This window comes from Anopheles merus, chromosome 2R (genome assembly GCF_017562075.2).
Source record: "Anopheles merus strain MAF chromosome 2R, AmerM5.1, whole genome shotgun sequence".
NCBI lineage: Eukaryota > Metazoa > Arthropoda > Insecta > Diptera > Culicidae > Anopheles > Anopheles merus.
In genome coordinates this window covers 55,257,509-55,275,009 of record NC_054082.1, presented here as the reverse complement: position 1 = coordinate 55,275,009, position 17,501 = coordinate 55,257,509, and the positions used below count along the sequence as shown (strand labels likewise).

Below are 17,501 nucleotides of genomic sequence, written 5' to 3'. Positions count from 1 at the left end.
CCTCCAGGCATACAACTACATAAGAATATTGACTAATGTTGTTTCTTTTTAATGACACAACCAATGTTATCGAGTTTCCGTAAGACTTGGTTAGCTGTTACAATATTTGGTATTTTACACAAAGGCAGTAGAAACTACATCGTTTTGGGACAGATTAGTATGGTCCATTCGTAAGAAGTTGCCAATAAACGGTCAATGCTGTTTGTAAATTTAACGTTTTCTTGAATGACTTTATCACAATATCATCATATCAATAAAGATGGAACCATCTACTTATTTTTTGTTACAACTTTTATCACATTGCGTATGGCGGAATTGGCACAGCACTGGGTTACGCCTGTCCAAGGTATGTTTACCCCTTTCATCACTCTCGCAGTGGGTTATAGAAGTCTTTGTTGGATGTGAGCCTTGGGCTCAAGAAACAAGGCCTGAAGCTTGGGGTAGCAGGTATGCTTATGCCGCTCCCCGCAGGACGTACCGTTTGCGTCGAATGCGAATCGATGTGATTAAATATTTTAAGGTCATATTTATTATTTATGAAACTCGCGTACTCCCCTAAACCCTACGTCTGATTTCTGTGCATGTTTCGGGGTTCCGACGGCGGTGGTGAACGTTGCAAGAATCTGAACAGTGGCAGTGGTGGCGCAGGAGGTAATTTTCGATTAAAATTGCAGCAATGCAACGCACCATCGTAGTTCAATGCGATGCGGCAAGCGCTTGCTAACGCGGCAATGTGCGCTGTGTGTGTGCGAGCTCTCTTGCGCCCGCTCCATAGCAAGATTGTCCCTTTCGATCGGTTCGGGGGATTTTTTCTCTCCTGCCGTTCGGCCCTTGTCAGTTTCTTTGTCCAAGAAGATTGGCCGGCACAACGTTGCATCGCGGCCAAATATGCGTGCCGTCGGTGATCGGGCACTAGACACTACGGGCTAAAAAAAACATACAGGAGAGGAGGGTATAACCTCGAGGAGTGTGGGTCTGAAATTGCAATAAGGAATATAAAACACAGCATGCGAGAAAACGAATCAACGCAAAAAGGTCACGACGACGACGAGCGAGTTTGTGAGGTCGCTACAGCGCGACGTAAGCCCTCCATCATCATCGTGGTCCGAAAGGCGCGAAACGCTGCGCTACGCAAGTGGCATTTCGTAATGTTGCTGACATTTGATGGCCGATCAGTGGTTGATCCGCATCCGGCCGAGATTGTGCGGTGTGTCGGTTGTGTTTTGGTGTGGCCGAGCGTTTTGCTGCGTTAACAATTTATTCGAGCCTCTTTCGAGCTAAACACCCCAACACTGTCCCCTGCTCTCTCCCTCCCTTTCGTTCGTTTCCTCGCGAAATGAGATCAAAGGTGAGTAGGACTATGGTCACATAACCGGCTGCCATCATTCGAATCATCCCTGCTGCACTAGTGATGCAGCAATGGAAGACTGTTTAGAAAATACGTTGCGTTACAGACAGCACCGACCGACCACCCGCTCTATTACGAGCAAATATGGAAGATAACTGTTCCCGCAATGACACCCAAGCACTCAAACTTATCGTGTTACCTTCTGGTTATTTAAAACATGATGATAATTTGCCACGTATCACCATTACGGTGGTGCTCAGGTGGCTTTCATTTGCTTCAAAGCAAAGTCGTTTTCGTTCAAAGGAATGTGATCCATCCCAGATATTATTTTGACTATACACTTCTAAGAATATATTCGCGTAGAATGGAAGATGCAAACTAACGTTTGTTATACATAAAATCGTTCTTATAGGCGTTCCATTAAATGGCCAATTATATCAGCTTGATTGGTGTCGCTGAAACATGTATATGCATGTTTTGTGCATTTTCAAGTAGCGCTTGTACCGCTGTCAAATATTCGGCAACAAAACAGCAACAGATTCGCAAAAGGAAGGCTAAAACAACGGTCAGTCTTTCACCTTTTCTGTTTGGGTTTCAAAGATAACATACGCTCGATAAAAAGAAACAAAACCATTTTTAATCCATAGACCATTTGTTAGGGCAAGGTGTACCTGTGGACAATGGAGAGTTGGGGAGTGCAACAAAATAAAATGAAATATTTCCAACCTCACCATACGAGCCTAGCACCGCTTCTAATTGGAATACACTCGTTGATAAATATTGTTGTGTGTGTGTGTGTGTGTGTGTGTGTGTGTGTGTGTGTGTGTGTGTGTGTGTGTGTGTGTGTGTGTGACATAGCGACTGTTTGTATTATTTCAACGTATTTCCAACCAAACGCATTCAAGTCCATCCGGTGCGAATTGCTTCCGCCGAAGTGCCAATGAAAATAGGTGCGAATAGAGTTCGGAAAAATCATAAAAAGCGATTTACGAGAAAAGTGATTCATCACAAAAAAAACTATGTTCGGAAATGATTATTTTGTGAACGATTTGAAAAAAAAACACGCATCAGTCCATGCACACATCCATGCCGGGCAGATGTGGGAAAAGCAAACGCAAGCAACAAAAATATGGTTGCAAATCCATTGAATTCTTTTTCAATAATTTTGTTTTTGTTCATCGCTGACACCACCTAGTGCATATATTGTGGCACTGCATGGCGAAAAAAAAACTCCAAATGACAAAGGCCGCAGGCACAAAAAAGCAAAAAGGAAATAAAATGTGGAAAAAGAGAAATTCCGACAGGTGCATCATTCAATTAACAGCCAGAAACAATGGAATAGATTTTCAGTGCATGTGTGTGTGTGTGTGTGTTATTTTTATATAAAATGGAATAGAAAAATCCTTTTGATGGTACAACATTATTGACCCGATGGTGGTGTTTAAGCATTTTGCAGCGAAAAGAATGGAAATGGAAAAAAAGAAATATGGATGAATATCACATGGGTGAATACATTGAATGATGTCGGGCGAAAGAATGGTCCGATCATGCATGGATTGCAGGCGGGATGCAGGAATAAAATGTATATTTTTCCATTGCAATTCATGAAACACAATTGTACACGATGGCATGCATCTATATGCACGAGCTTAGCTAATTCTTATGATAATTGTGCTAAGGATAAATGGTGATAATTAATTCTCAGAACTGTTCTCATTTCTAGGAGTTAACGAGGATCCAGTAGCTAATGCAAAAAAGTATTCATTTCACACAATAAATGTCGCGTAATATGGTGGAATGGTTGACGGAATGGAAACGAGATTATTAAAGACGAGTAAGCAATTGCCGTTTCCTTGTTCACTCTTGTTGCATCAATTTGGAAATCTTCCAGAACAAATGTGCAATATTTTGCTGCATTTATGAAGCGCAACTGCACGTATAAATTCGTCGACAAAGAATGCATCCGTCACCTTCAATCTTACAATTTGTCAAACGCTCAACACGTTAACCTTAGATTGGTGTGAAAAGAATCACACACTTACGATCCATAAAACGCGCTGGTACTAATTTGTCATGCGGTACAGTGACACGGTGCACGGTGCTGCCGCAAAAGCTACCCATTTGATGCAAAGTGTCACTGCGACCAATGATGAAAGAACGAGGCCAGGCAAACAAGCAAGAGCGAGAGTTCGAAGGTGTCTTTTAGGGTGGTAGATAAGTAAATAAGAAACACATTATTTTGAGAGATGTAGCGCTGTGTAGCGTGCGAGTGCGAGAAGGGAGGAATAATGTACGCATGTTATTCTTAAAAGAGGAACACATAAAGAGTCTAAAAGGGAGCTACGGAATCGTTTTGAACCGCTTTTAAGCATCTGAATTTGGGGCTGGAATTAAGATCATGTGCAGACTATTATATTACGATCAAAGATTGGAGCTTACACAAATGTGTACCACATGTAGTTGCGTGCGCTAAGCGCATTGCAACAAAACACTCAACACGCGCGCCCCAACATGTAAAGTGAAAGCAGGAGAGCAAAATGAAATATACGATTAAAAATTAAATTTGGAAGATGCATTTCCCAGTGTTCCCCTAAATTGTGTAATGGTTGATGCAAGCAGCCTTGTTTTCGTTTTGTTTTCCGTGCAACTTTCAGCCGATCGACTACCACGAAGTCAGAACGCGAACGAAAAGGAAAGTTGAGAGAAAATGCCCGAGAGCAATGACCTCGACCGACTACTTTGTCGTCTTGCCGTTCTTGGTCCCTCTTGCATTCGGCTTCCTTGCACTGCATATGCACTTTTTGTGCAAACCGGGATGTAATACCGAGAAGCCAAACAAAACGGGAATGAAAAGCGAAAGGGTTACCCCCGAAAGGGTTACCAATGTACGAGAAAGAGAAACATGTATTCGTTTACCGTCGGCCAAATTGTAGCCGTTGAATTTTTTTTTGTTTTTGGCATCGCATCAGTTTCGTTTCGGGGGTATAGGGCATTTATTCAGATGGATGCAACAACAACAACAACAACAAAAAAACGGAAAAACAAAATACGGTGAAAGTGGAAAGGCAATGTGCTGGAAAAGGCCGAAGGCAAAGTGCTGTGCAGAGCACCAAGTTTTTGACACATTTGGCCGCGTTCCCGTGTCAATGGCGATGATACACCGGGTTTGGCAAGGGCCACGATGCTCCAGCGATGATGCTTCGTTTTGTTTTGGGTGCTACGCTTTGCAGCCCGTTTCGCAACATGATGATGGTGATGATGATTATTGCCGTTATTGCTGCCGTTTTTATGATGATTATTTTGGCGGCAAATTAACCTCACGCGCGCGCATCTGCTGCATCACCACGACTCCAGCCAGTGGCCCGAGTCAGTGGAGCGGGCGGGACGACACGTGGAGCAGGAAGGGGAAGCGTGGAAGCCTCAAAAACTGCACGAAAAGATTCGCCTCCCGTTAGAGATGCGAAGTGAACGAACTTTGCGGTATTTTCGGGATCGGAAAGGTCCATATGGGATGAAATGATAGTGTAACGCAGCAGCGCGTCAGATGCGAAATTGTGCGTATGCGTTTGTTTGTAAGGGTTTTGTGTTTCGTTGTGCCGCTCCTTTCTTTTTAATGCTTGTTGGCGTTGGCGCAGCATGTGCAGGAAGACACATTTGCATGTGCGGCTCGGTTACAACTGGCAGGGGGACTGCGCTGGGTCAATTGGAGTGCATTGCCTCTCGGCAAGCAAAGACAAGTGCAACGGATCACGTGTTTGTTAGGATGCGAAACACGCTGAAAGAAATACACGGGGGACGCCTCGTTCTGACAAATGATGCGAGCGTATAAAAATCTGGCCAGCACAGTTTGCAAACCTCAGCGAAATGTTACGATGTGTTAAGAAATCACGGGCAGCTGTCAAACCGCAAAGACGCAACATTTTTCATCCAGCGTGTGTTTGCATTGATCGAAATCGTTAGAATGGCTCTACTGTCTGATGAACAGCCATCGATCGTTTCATTTTCAGCCTAATTATGACCGTTGATTATGATGTGTTCCTTTACGTTGAAGCGAAGATTTTTTTTCTTCAAATTCATAGAAATTCTCAAAGTAAATGCAAAAGGGCTCTCTAGATTTTATTCAAGTGCACTCGATCTATGTACAATTATTTACTCTTATGTATCGAAACCATTTCTCCATCGCATCGCGTAAGATAATGTGGCAGCAATCAGCACTATATTAAGTAAAACAAACAAAGAACGAACCGCTATAGGCAAATCCTCTTATTTCTTTGAAGCAGCGAGGAAAGAAAGCGACCCCAAGCAGCTGGCTAGCAGCTGGAGCGTTCAAATTACTAATTAAAAATTTATTCTTCGATAGCAATGACCAACGAGTGCACGATAGTTTGCCCATGGTGTGACGATCGTGTAAGTGAAAACGAGGGAAATGGCTATACTTTTTAATAGATTTTTTCCCCGATAGCATCCCCCATTTTAAGTGTGGACTGTGGGTGGACCGAGGGATACATGATACAAGAGCAAGCTCCTGTTCAACAATCGGCACGAGTACATACGCTGCGGACAACAACGTCACTCAACGAGGAGAACGTGTTAATGAGAAATCACTGTTAATTGCGAAGGTTTGGAGCTTGGAGTAAAGGATTGCTGCCGTAAAAAAGACTAGGTCCAACTCCCGGGTAAGGGCCGGGGACCAAAATAGCGCCACCTCGGTGCAACACATGCGGGTGCGAATGGTCGGCAGTGAATCAAAACCAATCAATCGAATCGCTATCGCTCGATTGCCTCAAGAGATCGGGAAGGACATGCGAGAGTTCCTTTGTTTTCCCTGACACGATATGCTTGCTTGAAGTGGAATTCGTGATCAGGTTGCGCGGCACGGAAGCATTGTGAGCTTCTTTTTTTAACGAAACACTCCTCCTGCCACCTTCCGTGTGGCGGACAAGGTTACAGTGGCAAAAGCGAACTGTGACGCTCGTGGGGCTTCAGTTAGGGAAAATGGGAAAACAATCGACAGCCAGTATATTTTCATTATCTCCGTGCCTTTCCACACGATGCGGTGGTGCGCTTTAATGGGTCAACCGGGTGTGTGATACCGCGGCTGTAAGTATCGAATTTCAATTCTTCTGCACTGCACTGCAATGCAAAGAACGGAGCGGGGAATCGCAAAGCAACGGGGTAAAATTCAATTAAAAAATAGCGACATGGACGACACCGTTTGGGCCGGCCATGGCCATTGGCAATTTGTATCTCGTTCATCGAAAGAATTGGGTTCGATTACCATCAGGCCATCATACCTGCTCCTCCTAAGAAAATTGAAATCGTTGCAATGCAGCGTTATAGAGGGCGAACGTACAATCGTGCGTTCAAGTTGTACTGAAGATACGTAACAATGCGTCACTTACTTGTACAAGTGCTTCGGATCCATCATACTGCTGAGCAATGATGTCATGCCGGAAGTGCCCGGCTTTGCGCTGAGATCGAGCGGTTGCTCCCCAGTGCCTCCAACCGCGCCGAGCTGTGCCGCCATTTTGGCCGCCGTTGTCGGACTGAGGGCAGCCGTTGCGGCTCCCCCAGCTGGCATCTCGACCGCGCTCGGTGACATCTGCTGCTGGAGTTGTGAATACCATAGCGCTGCTAGAGTGAGATGAGATAGGTAAGTAAGGCAAGAGTTACAACGCGCTGAGCAGGAGCTGAATTACGGAGGATGACCCAAACTTACGGTTGTAGAGCTGGGCAAGATTTGGCTGAAGACCCTGCAACGAAGCGGCCGCGGTGTACTGTGCCACGAACGACTGCAGCGAGGGAAGATTTTGAGAGGCGCCGGCTTCACGCAGCAAAGCTACCAGCGACTTGTTCGACATTCCACCGGCCGCACCGGCACTCAGAAGACTAGCCAGCAGCTCTGGCTCGCTGCTCTCGCTCGTATCACTATCGGACTCGGCCAGTGCGGCAGCAGCGGCAGCCTATGGAACAAACAGGGCGCAGTAACAGGGTAAATTGTTTGCAGCAAATACTAAACCAGAAAAACTCAGATATTTCGAAGCTTACCCGTCTATTAAGTCGGAGCTCTACTTCGGTTGGAGCCGGGCCCGATTCTGGCACCAGCTCACCCGTCTCATTTACAGTCAGCAGCTTGCCGTCGACGCAGAAGTAACACTTGTCCTGTGGCTTCCAATCGACCGGTGTAGCCGCCTCGGGCTCGGCCGGTGTTTCCGCTGTTAGCGGTTTGGTGCCGGCGGAACCGTCTTCTATCGCCATCCCGTTGCTGCGATGCTGGATCGTGTTGTTGTTACTGTTGATGATGTTGTTGTTGTTGTTGGTTCCAACAATAGGCAGCTTCGGCACGACCGCCACCTCTGGATTCGGTTGCTCAGATTTGATGGGCGAGGGATCTACATGCTCTGTGGAATGGGATTGGACGAAATTACCATTTGGAGCCGAAAAACGAAACCAACTCTTTTTGGGATTCGGGTAACGGACAGCGCTGGATCAAGAGAGGAAACGGCAACTTACCTATGGGTTCCTGTTTCACGATGGACATACTTTCGGCATGCTCGGTAGCAGTTTGCTCTCCCCGCACGTCCGGACTCGCGACGGAAGATGCGCGACCACGATCAGGAGTGTTGGGTATGCTAGGCTCGACGAGAGCTGCCTGCTCGGTGCCGGAGGTCGACTTGGGCCTGGCGAGATCACGCTCGATCGTGCCCGGGGGCGATGCAGACAGGGGAGACGTTCCTTCCGCGTCGGTCGCTCCCGTCCTCGGTGTCGCCGTGCCGTTGTCATTGGTATGACAGTTGCGCGATACTGGCGAAGCGGCACGATCGTCCTTGCCGTGCCGGGGAGATCTGGCACTGGAAGGGCTGATCTTTTCCGACGCCATACAGTTGGCGGCCCGCGGACTGTCGGGACTGGCGGAGGCAGCAGTTTTCGGGTCGACATCTACGTCGTCCTGCTGGCAGTGCCCATTTCTCACTGTACGGGGGAAGCAGGGGGTCATTAAAATACGTCGCGCCCACCAATTGTGGTGCCAAGCTCCCGGAACTTACCTATGGCCGTCGCGGCAGTTGTGTTGGCAGCGGCTTGGGCAGCGGCAGGTGTAGTGAGGGAAGCCACGGCCGCAGCGTTGGCTGCGGCCACAATGGCGGCGGGATGATTGGTCTTTTGATCGATCATGCCGCCACCAGCTAGCGCGAGGGCTGTGGCAGCGGCTGTAGCGCTGGCGGAGTTCATCAGCTGCCCCTGGTGTAGCTGGGCGGCCGCGGCTGCAGCAGCTGCTGCGGCGGCGGCGGCAGCAACACCGGTCGTGCCGGTCAGTAGATCGTCCTCGGTGGAGTTTGTCGTGCTGGGATCCAGCAGATTCAACTGTTGTCGCGTTAGGACGTCCTGATAGTGTTTCCATTTCCTGCGTCCCATCAATTCTTCAGCGACACGTTCTAGTCCTGTGCGGGGAGACGGGGATGGAACACACGAAAGAGATTTAAACATAGCTCCGAAACAGAAACATACGCCCCATCTAACCGAGAAAAACGTTAAAGTTGTTTGATGAAATGTTAGCATTCCAGAGAACGAGAGAGGGAGAGAGAGGAAGATCAGCCAGTCTGGCAATTTATTTACAGTTCTAATGTTTTCACAATAAAATACAGAGCATTTGTTGGAAAGAGTGCAATTATATAGAGTAGAATTACAACCATTTCCTTGAGTAAAGTGTACTTTTTACATCACGAGTTGACAAGCACGTAAGATGGAAAAGGAGTTCTTCCCTATACACAGCTGAATTGAATCCGAATCATTCAATTGACCCAGCTTGTTTGATCGTGATTGCATGAAACAAGAATGAATCCTTGCAAGACTGATTGCAATTTGTACTTACTGAAACACGTTTGTGGTAGGGTTTATTGTAAGAAATGTTCGAACGAGTAAGAAACAGTCGCCCCGTCGGCCTTACCGCTGCTTCCTTAGACAGGGTACAGAAGAAAGACTGTGTGCACGTGTATGTGTGTGTGTGTGATATTTCAAAATCGATGTTTCAACTAATTACAAATCAGTTCCAGCCTTTCCGTGCGTTCTCTTGGCGTCCCTGTTCGCTACGTTTAATTTCTTCGACAGACATGCTAAAAAGCGGTTGAAATGAGGAATGTGCCAAGCTGAATACTGAGGGGCAGAAAAGCAGGGAGCCCATAAGAACTTTGCTAATCAATAATCATTTACTATGACTCTCCCACCCGTATCTCCTGCCACCTGCCCTTAATGTGGCATGTATGCATGTGTGTGTACGTTTGTGCACTGTGTTTTTTTTTATCTGCCTACAATAGGCACATTTATTCAGCGTAGGGTTCACAAATTGAGGCCAGAGGGAAAAAAGGCACCCAAATGAACATGGGATATTTTTTCAAGCTTCTAGCTTTACATTAACGTTGTAATTTTTTGTACCTTTGTACCACACACCGCTGTGAGTTGAGGTTGTAATGGCCTACTCTGTTGTTGACGGGCTCCCCTCTCGACAGGGAAAGATAGTAGTCATGTGTTTTTTGTTTCTGCTGCTTTTCAGATCAGCCTGTACTGTACACTGTTCATACATTTGTTGTTCTATGGCGGATTTGTGTTTTCTATTCCCCGATCCCGCCAAACTGCTAGAAGTTTATCTATTCTCAATGGGAGCAACAGAAACAAATAAATAAGAGTGTAGCAACCCCTTCAGGGAGGTTGCTTCCCTTCGATAGCTCGAATCGATCCTATTTTCAAATTTTAATTACTTTCCGTTTCCGTAGCACCCACCGGCATGGTGACGGCACAGTTCGACCGTCGAATGCAATGGTGGCTTGCCTGGCATGAGTGCGGGTACCCAGAAAGCCCCCTCCCCCACCCCCACATACACACTCACACACAATTTTGTTTGCAAACGGAAGACGTGCACGGGGCACGAATTCGAACCACACGCAATTTTGACCCATTTAACCTATTCGGTTAAAACTGTAAAGTCCTTGTGCCGGCTCCGCACACGCTAGACGCGGTTGGTTAAGCACTGCCGGGAGAGCGTGGCGGCAAGGATAATAATTAAGGAAACTCTCCTCCTCCCTTGCACTGCCAGCTACTGCATTACCCACCATTACACAGGAGGTTTCGTGTTCCTTGCCGTGTGCCGCTGATTTCCTCCCCCCTTCTACTTCTTATCGTTCATAGCAGCGATCGACTTGGTGAAGGCATATTAAAAATGCGTACTTTTTCTGCTCTCCGCACTCCATGGCTAGTGCACTCTGCGTACACTCTGCGGTTCACTACTGCCGGGGCGCATTTTAGGTTGCTTAGGTTATTATTCAAAAGCAAAACACAAACGGCAGCCCACCTTCTATCGCCCGAACCAGCAGATAAGGGAAAGGTAACAAAATGTAGTATTTTGCATCGAGTGTTTGCACCAAAAACGTACGAAGTCGAGAAAAAAACCCGTGTAGATAATGCGTTCCACGCATAATGGTAGATGCGGTACAACGATTGCACACGCATCGAAGTAGAGGCAGAAAAGAAAAACAAAAAAAGAAGCCACCATCCTTGCTGCCAGTAGCACACCACCACCCATCGCCTCCTCCATCGCACGCATCGCAGAACCGCCTGCCCTAAGGCGCGAGACCATTTTCATCATCCCCGTGCGTGTGTGCATGTCATTTACGCGTGCTGTGCCTCGCTGGATCGCTGCTACCCCTTTCTTTATGCAGTTCTATGCAGTGCTCCCTCCCGTTCATCCCGTCCACCCCGTCCACCACGTCCTTTTTGCCTGTTATTGTTCCACGTGTATGGGCGAAATCATTTGACCGTGGAGGATGATGAGAAACAGAGAGAGAGAGAGAGAGAGAGAGAGAGAAAGAGAGAGAGAGAGAGAGAGAGAGAGAGAGAAAGAGAGAGAGATATATAAAGAGAGAGAGAGAGAGAGAGAGAGAGAGAGAGGTGCTGGTGGGAAAATAGAAATTCGAGTGCGGAGACTCCACACCGCACCGGATTTGGGTTCTTAAGCAGTGAAAATCCTCGGCAACGATTTTGTGTACGCTGCCAATACGCAAGCCAAGGAATTCGGCTGTAGTGCAGTAAAACGAACGACCAGAAGGAAGCACGAAAGGAAGGAAGGCTTCATTTATGCGTAACAAGCGCAAAGTGCGTTCGGGAACACGACTCACCCTTCGTGTCCGTCTCCCCCTTCGCTCTCGCGCGCGGTACGGTACACGATTTTGCCAAACTTTCTTGCTTCTCACATCCCTCCCGCACAATGGTTCATCGGTCACGAATTGCAGTTGCACTAAACGCGGTGCATCATCTCAACACCAGCCCACTGCTCCACCCATGTCCATTCGATAAAGGCACACCATGCAGGAGAGAGAGGACGTACATGGTGGGGGGGGGAAGGGGCTTACATCCTGCCTGCGGTGCTGAGTAGCACGCATGTTGTGGAGAGTGGTACGTGTGCACCGTGTACCAGAGGGAAGGGTGGGGGGGGGGGGGGTGTGCGAAACATGCCTCAGCTCCGAAACTGGACCCTACGCACATACATAAGTAATAAATAGAAAATCGATAATGCATTTCATTATTTCAATATTAGTTTGCATTAAGTATTATTATTTCTGTCCCGCAACCAAGACGCTGCTGCGTACGGAACCGGTTGAATCTTACGGCTTTCGCTAACGTGGACTGCTCTTTCTCTCTTATTCCCTCATTCTCTCACTCTCTCTCTGTCATTCGCACATACACACTAACAAAAACACACATGCACGCACACTCATGTCTATGTGTTTTTTCCCCTTGTGTCCATCTCGATTTGTGTGTGCGTATTTCGGCTCTCAATCTTGATGTATCCTTATCGTCCTCTAACCCCGTCCCTTCCAGTGTGTGCGTTCGATTTGGCTTGCTGAATGCTAAAGATGTGTGTATGTTTTGTTCCTTACGCGACGGGTGCACTGGTGTTTTGTAAAGACGATGCCACTGCTGCTTGTACGTGCTTTGGCTTCGCGTGTGCGCACGTGTTGTGCGTATGCAGCAGAGTGGTAGGAAACGAAACGCGAGACGCTAGTCGGGGAGGGTAGGGAGGCCCATTGCATTGGCACGGATAAGAATATCAAAAATATCAACACCAATAGCAATTCCATCATCACCAAAAACGGCACCGGCACCTTCATTATTACTTCACCCCCTCTCGTCCTCCCACACATACTCCTAGACCACTCTCAAACTACTGTTCCTGTGTGTCGGTGGCAAATTTCCTTCCAATCGTGCAAACATCGTCTTCGTCCCTTGTTATTTAAGGAAAGACTACCACTACAAGCTTGTCAACCACCACAAGGAGGAGGAGGAGGAAGAGGAGGTTGAGATGGAGTTGGGGAACCCCTTTTAGTATTGTCCCGACTGCTGCTCCTACCGAAAATTGGAGGAAATGGCCACGTACTTCTTCATCTTGCTATTGTCCGCCCTCGATTACCACCCCCTACAGCCGAAACATACTCACACACACACACACACGAATACTCTCTTGGCGCATAGCTCTTTGAAGCTGACGGCCCCAAAAGTCTTCCGAACCTAGGCGACCAAACCGGAAGGAATGAGAATGAATGCATGAGTCCATGATGCCCTTACCACAGCCGCCCACAGGTTGTCCACGGATGCTGGATGGTGGCACGGTGACGGGGTGGTTCGATTCTCGAAAATTGCATTTTCTGGCCACACATCCTTAGGTGCTGTCGTCTCAACCGTGTTTCACCACTTTCCCCGGCGTTGCATTGTGTGTTTGATCGAAATCTTACCAGCTCCATGCATATAAACACGCACGCACAAATATACGCATCGGTGTGCCACCCCCTCCAGTAAGCTCAACATGCCGGTAAGGAGCAGGGTAGATGGAGCTAAGGAAATTTCAAATCTTCGATCCGATCCCAAATTTACCATCCCACCTTGGGCTGGTGCGAGCGAAGCATCGCTGTGTTGCATTGAACGGTACACTAAGCAAGGGAGTAGAAGATGTAGCACTGGACGAAGCAAGAATAAGAAGACTGCTCCTTCTAATCTAGCGCACCAAGGAAGTCTTCGAAAAGTCTTCTCGGTGTGCTCTTCGGCTTCGGCCGGAAAAACCACAAACCTTCGTTGCATTGCTGTCCGAGTAGTAGCCCCAAACGCCTCTCGGCTATCTCGGGCAGTAAAGAAGAACGACGAAGATTAGGAACGGTTTTGTGCCGGCAGTATCGAAGAAAGTGCCCCACTCTCACTCTCTCTCCTTTTGATCGAGGGAGGAGAGGAAGCGTTGGGGGGATGCGAGGTGTTTGGAAATATTCTGACCGACCGATACACCGCCACCATCCCCTGACGGGCGGCCTCCAAAAGCGGAGCATTGTGTAGCATCAACATCTCCGTTTGGGGGTTTCTTTCCAGATGAAAGAAAACAGGATGCAGTACGACATTGGGGCGGGAATGGGGGCTCGGGCTCGTCCCGATCCTGCTGCTGCAAACAGCCACACATGATGGCCTACTGGCCATCGTCTCTGCCCCAAGAAAACGAGCAATTGCTACGAACGCCCACTGTGTGCACTTTACAATCTAATTTCGACTGCCTCCTACATTATTGATGCATCCGAAATGCATCCGAAAATTCGTACCCTTTCGCACTGGGTGCGTGGGTAGTGGAAAAGGAACGGGGTAAAAATGTTTGAGAAGAAGGAAGCACGCACAAACGCAAGGATCAGACCAGAAGTCTTGATGATGTCTTGTGTCGCAGCAAGGTCCTGGTTAGAGTGGTCCTCGTCGCTTGGAACTGGCAAGATGAAAGTTCGACTTTCTATACAATAGAGGGGCGGGTGAGGTGTAGTAGGAGTGTTGCTCCAGAAGAAAGTGCATATTCGAAAGGACTAAAGCCGAGCTACAGCTAGGCCTGTGACCGGCCTGTGTGCGTACACTAATGTAGCTCGAAGAAAATTTCAAACCCAATGAACCTCATTCTCATTCCACTCTAGAGGCACCGATGCTTATACGCCTTGCCTTATGCCTTATATCAATTCCTGCTTGCCTTCTGGGGGCATTTCAACTACCTTCTTTCCCACACCCGACTACCCATTGGTCCAGTCGATAGCCCGTCTATCTCATGTTCTCTCTCTCTCTCTCTCTCTCTCTCTCTCTTTCTCTCTCTTTCTCTCTCTTTCTCACACACACACACACACATCTCCGTGTTCCACATCCGGGATCCGGGGTGAATCGAAAATCGAAGAAACCATGCTTGAAGCTACAAAGACGGCGACACTGGGATGCAATGTGGGCTGGATGCACAAAACGGATGGATTTCATCGTCTTAGAATGGGGCAATAACCAGCAGCTGCAATGTCTTCGTGTGCGATTGTATATAGGATCTAGTTTCCGAAATCCTTTCCCAACACTCGCCTGGACCTATTTGGAGAGGGGTGGGATGTGACCCATGCACAATGCATCGTAACGCAGTCGGCCACCGCCTTTTCCTTATCTCGACTGACCATTTGGCTAGGAAATTTTCGGATGACCGCCCAATCGCCTCCCCAAAATGCCTGCACCTGCCTACCTGCCTACCCCTTTGCATCGTGCACCTTTCTGATGCACCGAAAATCCTTATCATAAACATAATAACATGTTTACGTAGGTTTTACACACACTCGAATTGTGCCATAAATTATTCGGGCAGAATCGAATGTTGTTGTGCTGCACCGTGCACAAGCGGTCTGCCCTTTGTCCGGCGCGCACAGTTTCCGCAAAGATGTCTACCCCGATCCTCCTTCAACCCAGTTGGAGTTGCCCTGTGGGGTGGAATTTACGAAAAAGGTGTGTGTTTTGGGTATTCTGTAAGGTGTCTGCTAAGGGGAACAGGTAGGTAGATGGGTGTCTTCGAGTGGCAAGTCGAGAAGGTAAGTGTGAAAGAGAAAGCATTGCCTTTGTGAGAAGTTGGCCGGTTGCGGTTTGTTACGATGTTTAAAGCCGAGGGTTGCGGGTGGCTGGATATTTGTTGCAAAGCACTCACCCCACCGGGCATGCATGCATGGCTATTGAACGCTATTTCGTGTGGTCATGTCTTCGATCGACGTGGTGGTAGCTCCGAAAATGTGATTAGCAAGAGGAAAGGAACCGAGAAATGGGGTGGCTGTGGTCCCATTCTGTGTAATCCTGTGTAAGGATGGGAGGGTTGCACTATTTCTCCTCCTCCCTCTCACCACACGCACTCTTATTTCATTCGACGGACAAATCCGTCCATCTGGATATAGTCTTCTTTCTCCGGTGGCAAAGTCTTGTCCGACTGTTTCGCCTTTTGCACCGAAGGCTTGGTACTGAGCTAGTTTCTTGCGCTTGATAAAATGTTTCAATTTTTGGCATCATTTCTGAGGTCAGTGTGAGTGGTATAGATGAGGAGGAGGGGAAGGGGCACTGTAACTGGAAAAGAGCAATCGTTAAGAAAGCGGAAAGCAGCGAGCTGTGAGACAGGGTGTTGTAATTGCATTCGGATTGCCTTTTGGGTGAGGACACTCCATTTGGCAGTCGACGAATAGAGGGCTGTTGTTGTTGGTTCAATCGCTGCAATAGGAGCAAGATTTGAAGTGAAGTGTACCACTGTTTTGCAAGAAATTTTGCTTTTCCGATGGTTAACGCATGGACGAGTGCGGACGAGATGGTGACTATAATCTTAGCTTGTTTAATATTGGAAACTGTTGAGGGTTGTACGTACATGTTGTACACATAGTTTGGGATGAAAATTGCAATTGGAAATCATGATTAGAATGTAATAAAAACACATCAAACCGTATTTTGATCCATAAGAAATTTAAAATGATTAGATAGTAATGTACAACTGCCCGCTCCTAGCTGGGCGATACATGCTGTTTCATATTTAAATATACATGTCGATCAAATAGCAAATGAACCCTCCATCGATTGCCAGAAAACGTGTCATCTTGAAAACTCATTCCGACATCTTCAAACAACGTTACGATTCCACCTGAACCTAAACCGAGTCGACCTACGACCAATGATTGTGTGTGTGCAACATATTGTGCTGCATTCCAAACCTCACACACGCTGCCGGCACGTACAACCTGTTCATCTTATTTCGTACTTGAGCGACATTTCCTATGTCTCCGAGAAAGTCTTCTTGGTATCGTGTTGCCGTCGGACATTGCCCGTGCCACGCAGTGTACTGCATTTGCAACTCCACAGGACCGAAAGCCGGTGGAAAGGTCGTGCTCTGCGGGGCAGATTCAAATCCGAGAGGATAGCGGATGGCAGGGGTACAAATTTAGGTTTTAAACCACATTTGCATCTTGGTTTGGCATTTCGAAACGCATTTTAATAGAGTTTCTTCGCATTCGATGTCCAGCAGTGTCTTCGGTGGGATGATATTGTCCGACGAATGGGCTCACACACGCACACACGCATGGTGTTGTGCACCGGGTTTTATGTACGACCAAAATTCCGGTCACTACGCCGCACATTTGCTCGGCCCAGGCTTGGCTAGATTATTCCGGCATCCCGGCTCATCCGAGCTATTTCCAGGATCGGATGCACCAAAGGCTTTTTCTTGGGGACGAAAATTGAATGCAAGCAAAGATGGTTCCCTGGGATGGTTCGATATCTTTATGTGGCGTCCGAACGTCTTGTGTCATTTGCATTCGACTTCGGAAGCGCCCACTTTCTTTCATTCCGAGCCCAAGGAGCTTGTGCATAAGAAAGGTGCCGGTGAAGATGGTGGAACTGTTTCATCTCGCACGTGAACCTGCACTGTACGTGGGGTAGAAGTGTGCATCTAGCCTTGGCTAGAAGGAATGGGGTATAATTTAAGACAGGCCTGAGTGGCACAAGTCCTACCAAAGTCATTGAAAGGATATTGGGAGCCATGCATAGTTTACAAGGAGCAATTAGATTTGCCTTTACTCTCTCGTTTTCTCACTCTTACGCTCATCTCTCTTTCTCTCTCTCTCTCTCTCTCTCTCTCTCTCTTTCTATCTCTTTTACTTCTTGTCTTCCTCTGGCATCTAACCTCACACTCCTTAAAATGATAAGACGATAGTTCCTGCATGCACCAACAAACTGTTTCGCTCTGTCTGAAGAAATAACTATCCCGAGCCATGGGTTTGGTTACGTGTCTTTTTAAAATCAAAATTAATGAAATTTCCAA

The 17,501-nt window shown here is 47.5% G+C and overlaps 1 protein-coding gene across 10 annotated transcripts in view; it reads right to left on the bottom strand.

Moving 5' to 3' along the window:
• Positions 1-17,501, bottom strand: part of LOC121589189 (mushroom body large-type Kenyon cell-specific protein 1-like) — a 96,572-nt gene that overhangs the window by 13,291 nt on the left and 65,780 nt on the right. For 9 of the 10 annotated variants that reach the window (XM_041907898.1, XM_041907896.1, XM_041907897.1 and 6 more), the window contains 5 exons: positions 8,395-8,787; positions 7,862-8,320; positions 7,397-7,749; positions 7,068-7,311; positions 6,751-6,982 (listed from right to left, as the gene is read on the bottom strand). In XM_041907898.1, the coding sequence (XP_041763832.1) occupies positions 6,751-6,982; positions 7,068-7,311; positions 7,397-7,749; positions 7,862-8,320; positions 8,395-8,787 (1,681 nt within the window). Of the gene's footprint in view, positions 1-6,750; positions 6,983-7,067; positions 7,312-7,396; positions 7,750-7,861; positions 8,321-8,394; positions 8,788-9,218; positions 9,263-17,501 lie in introns of those variants that run through there. The other variant, XM_041907906.1, reaches the window with a different exon arrangement.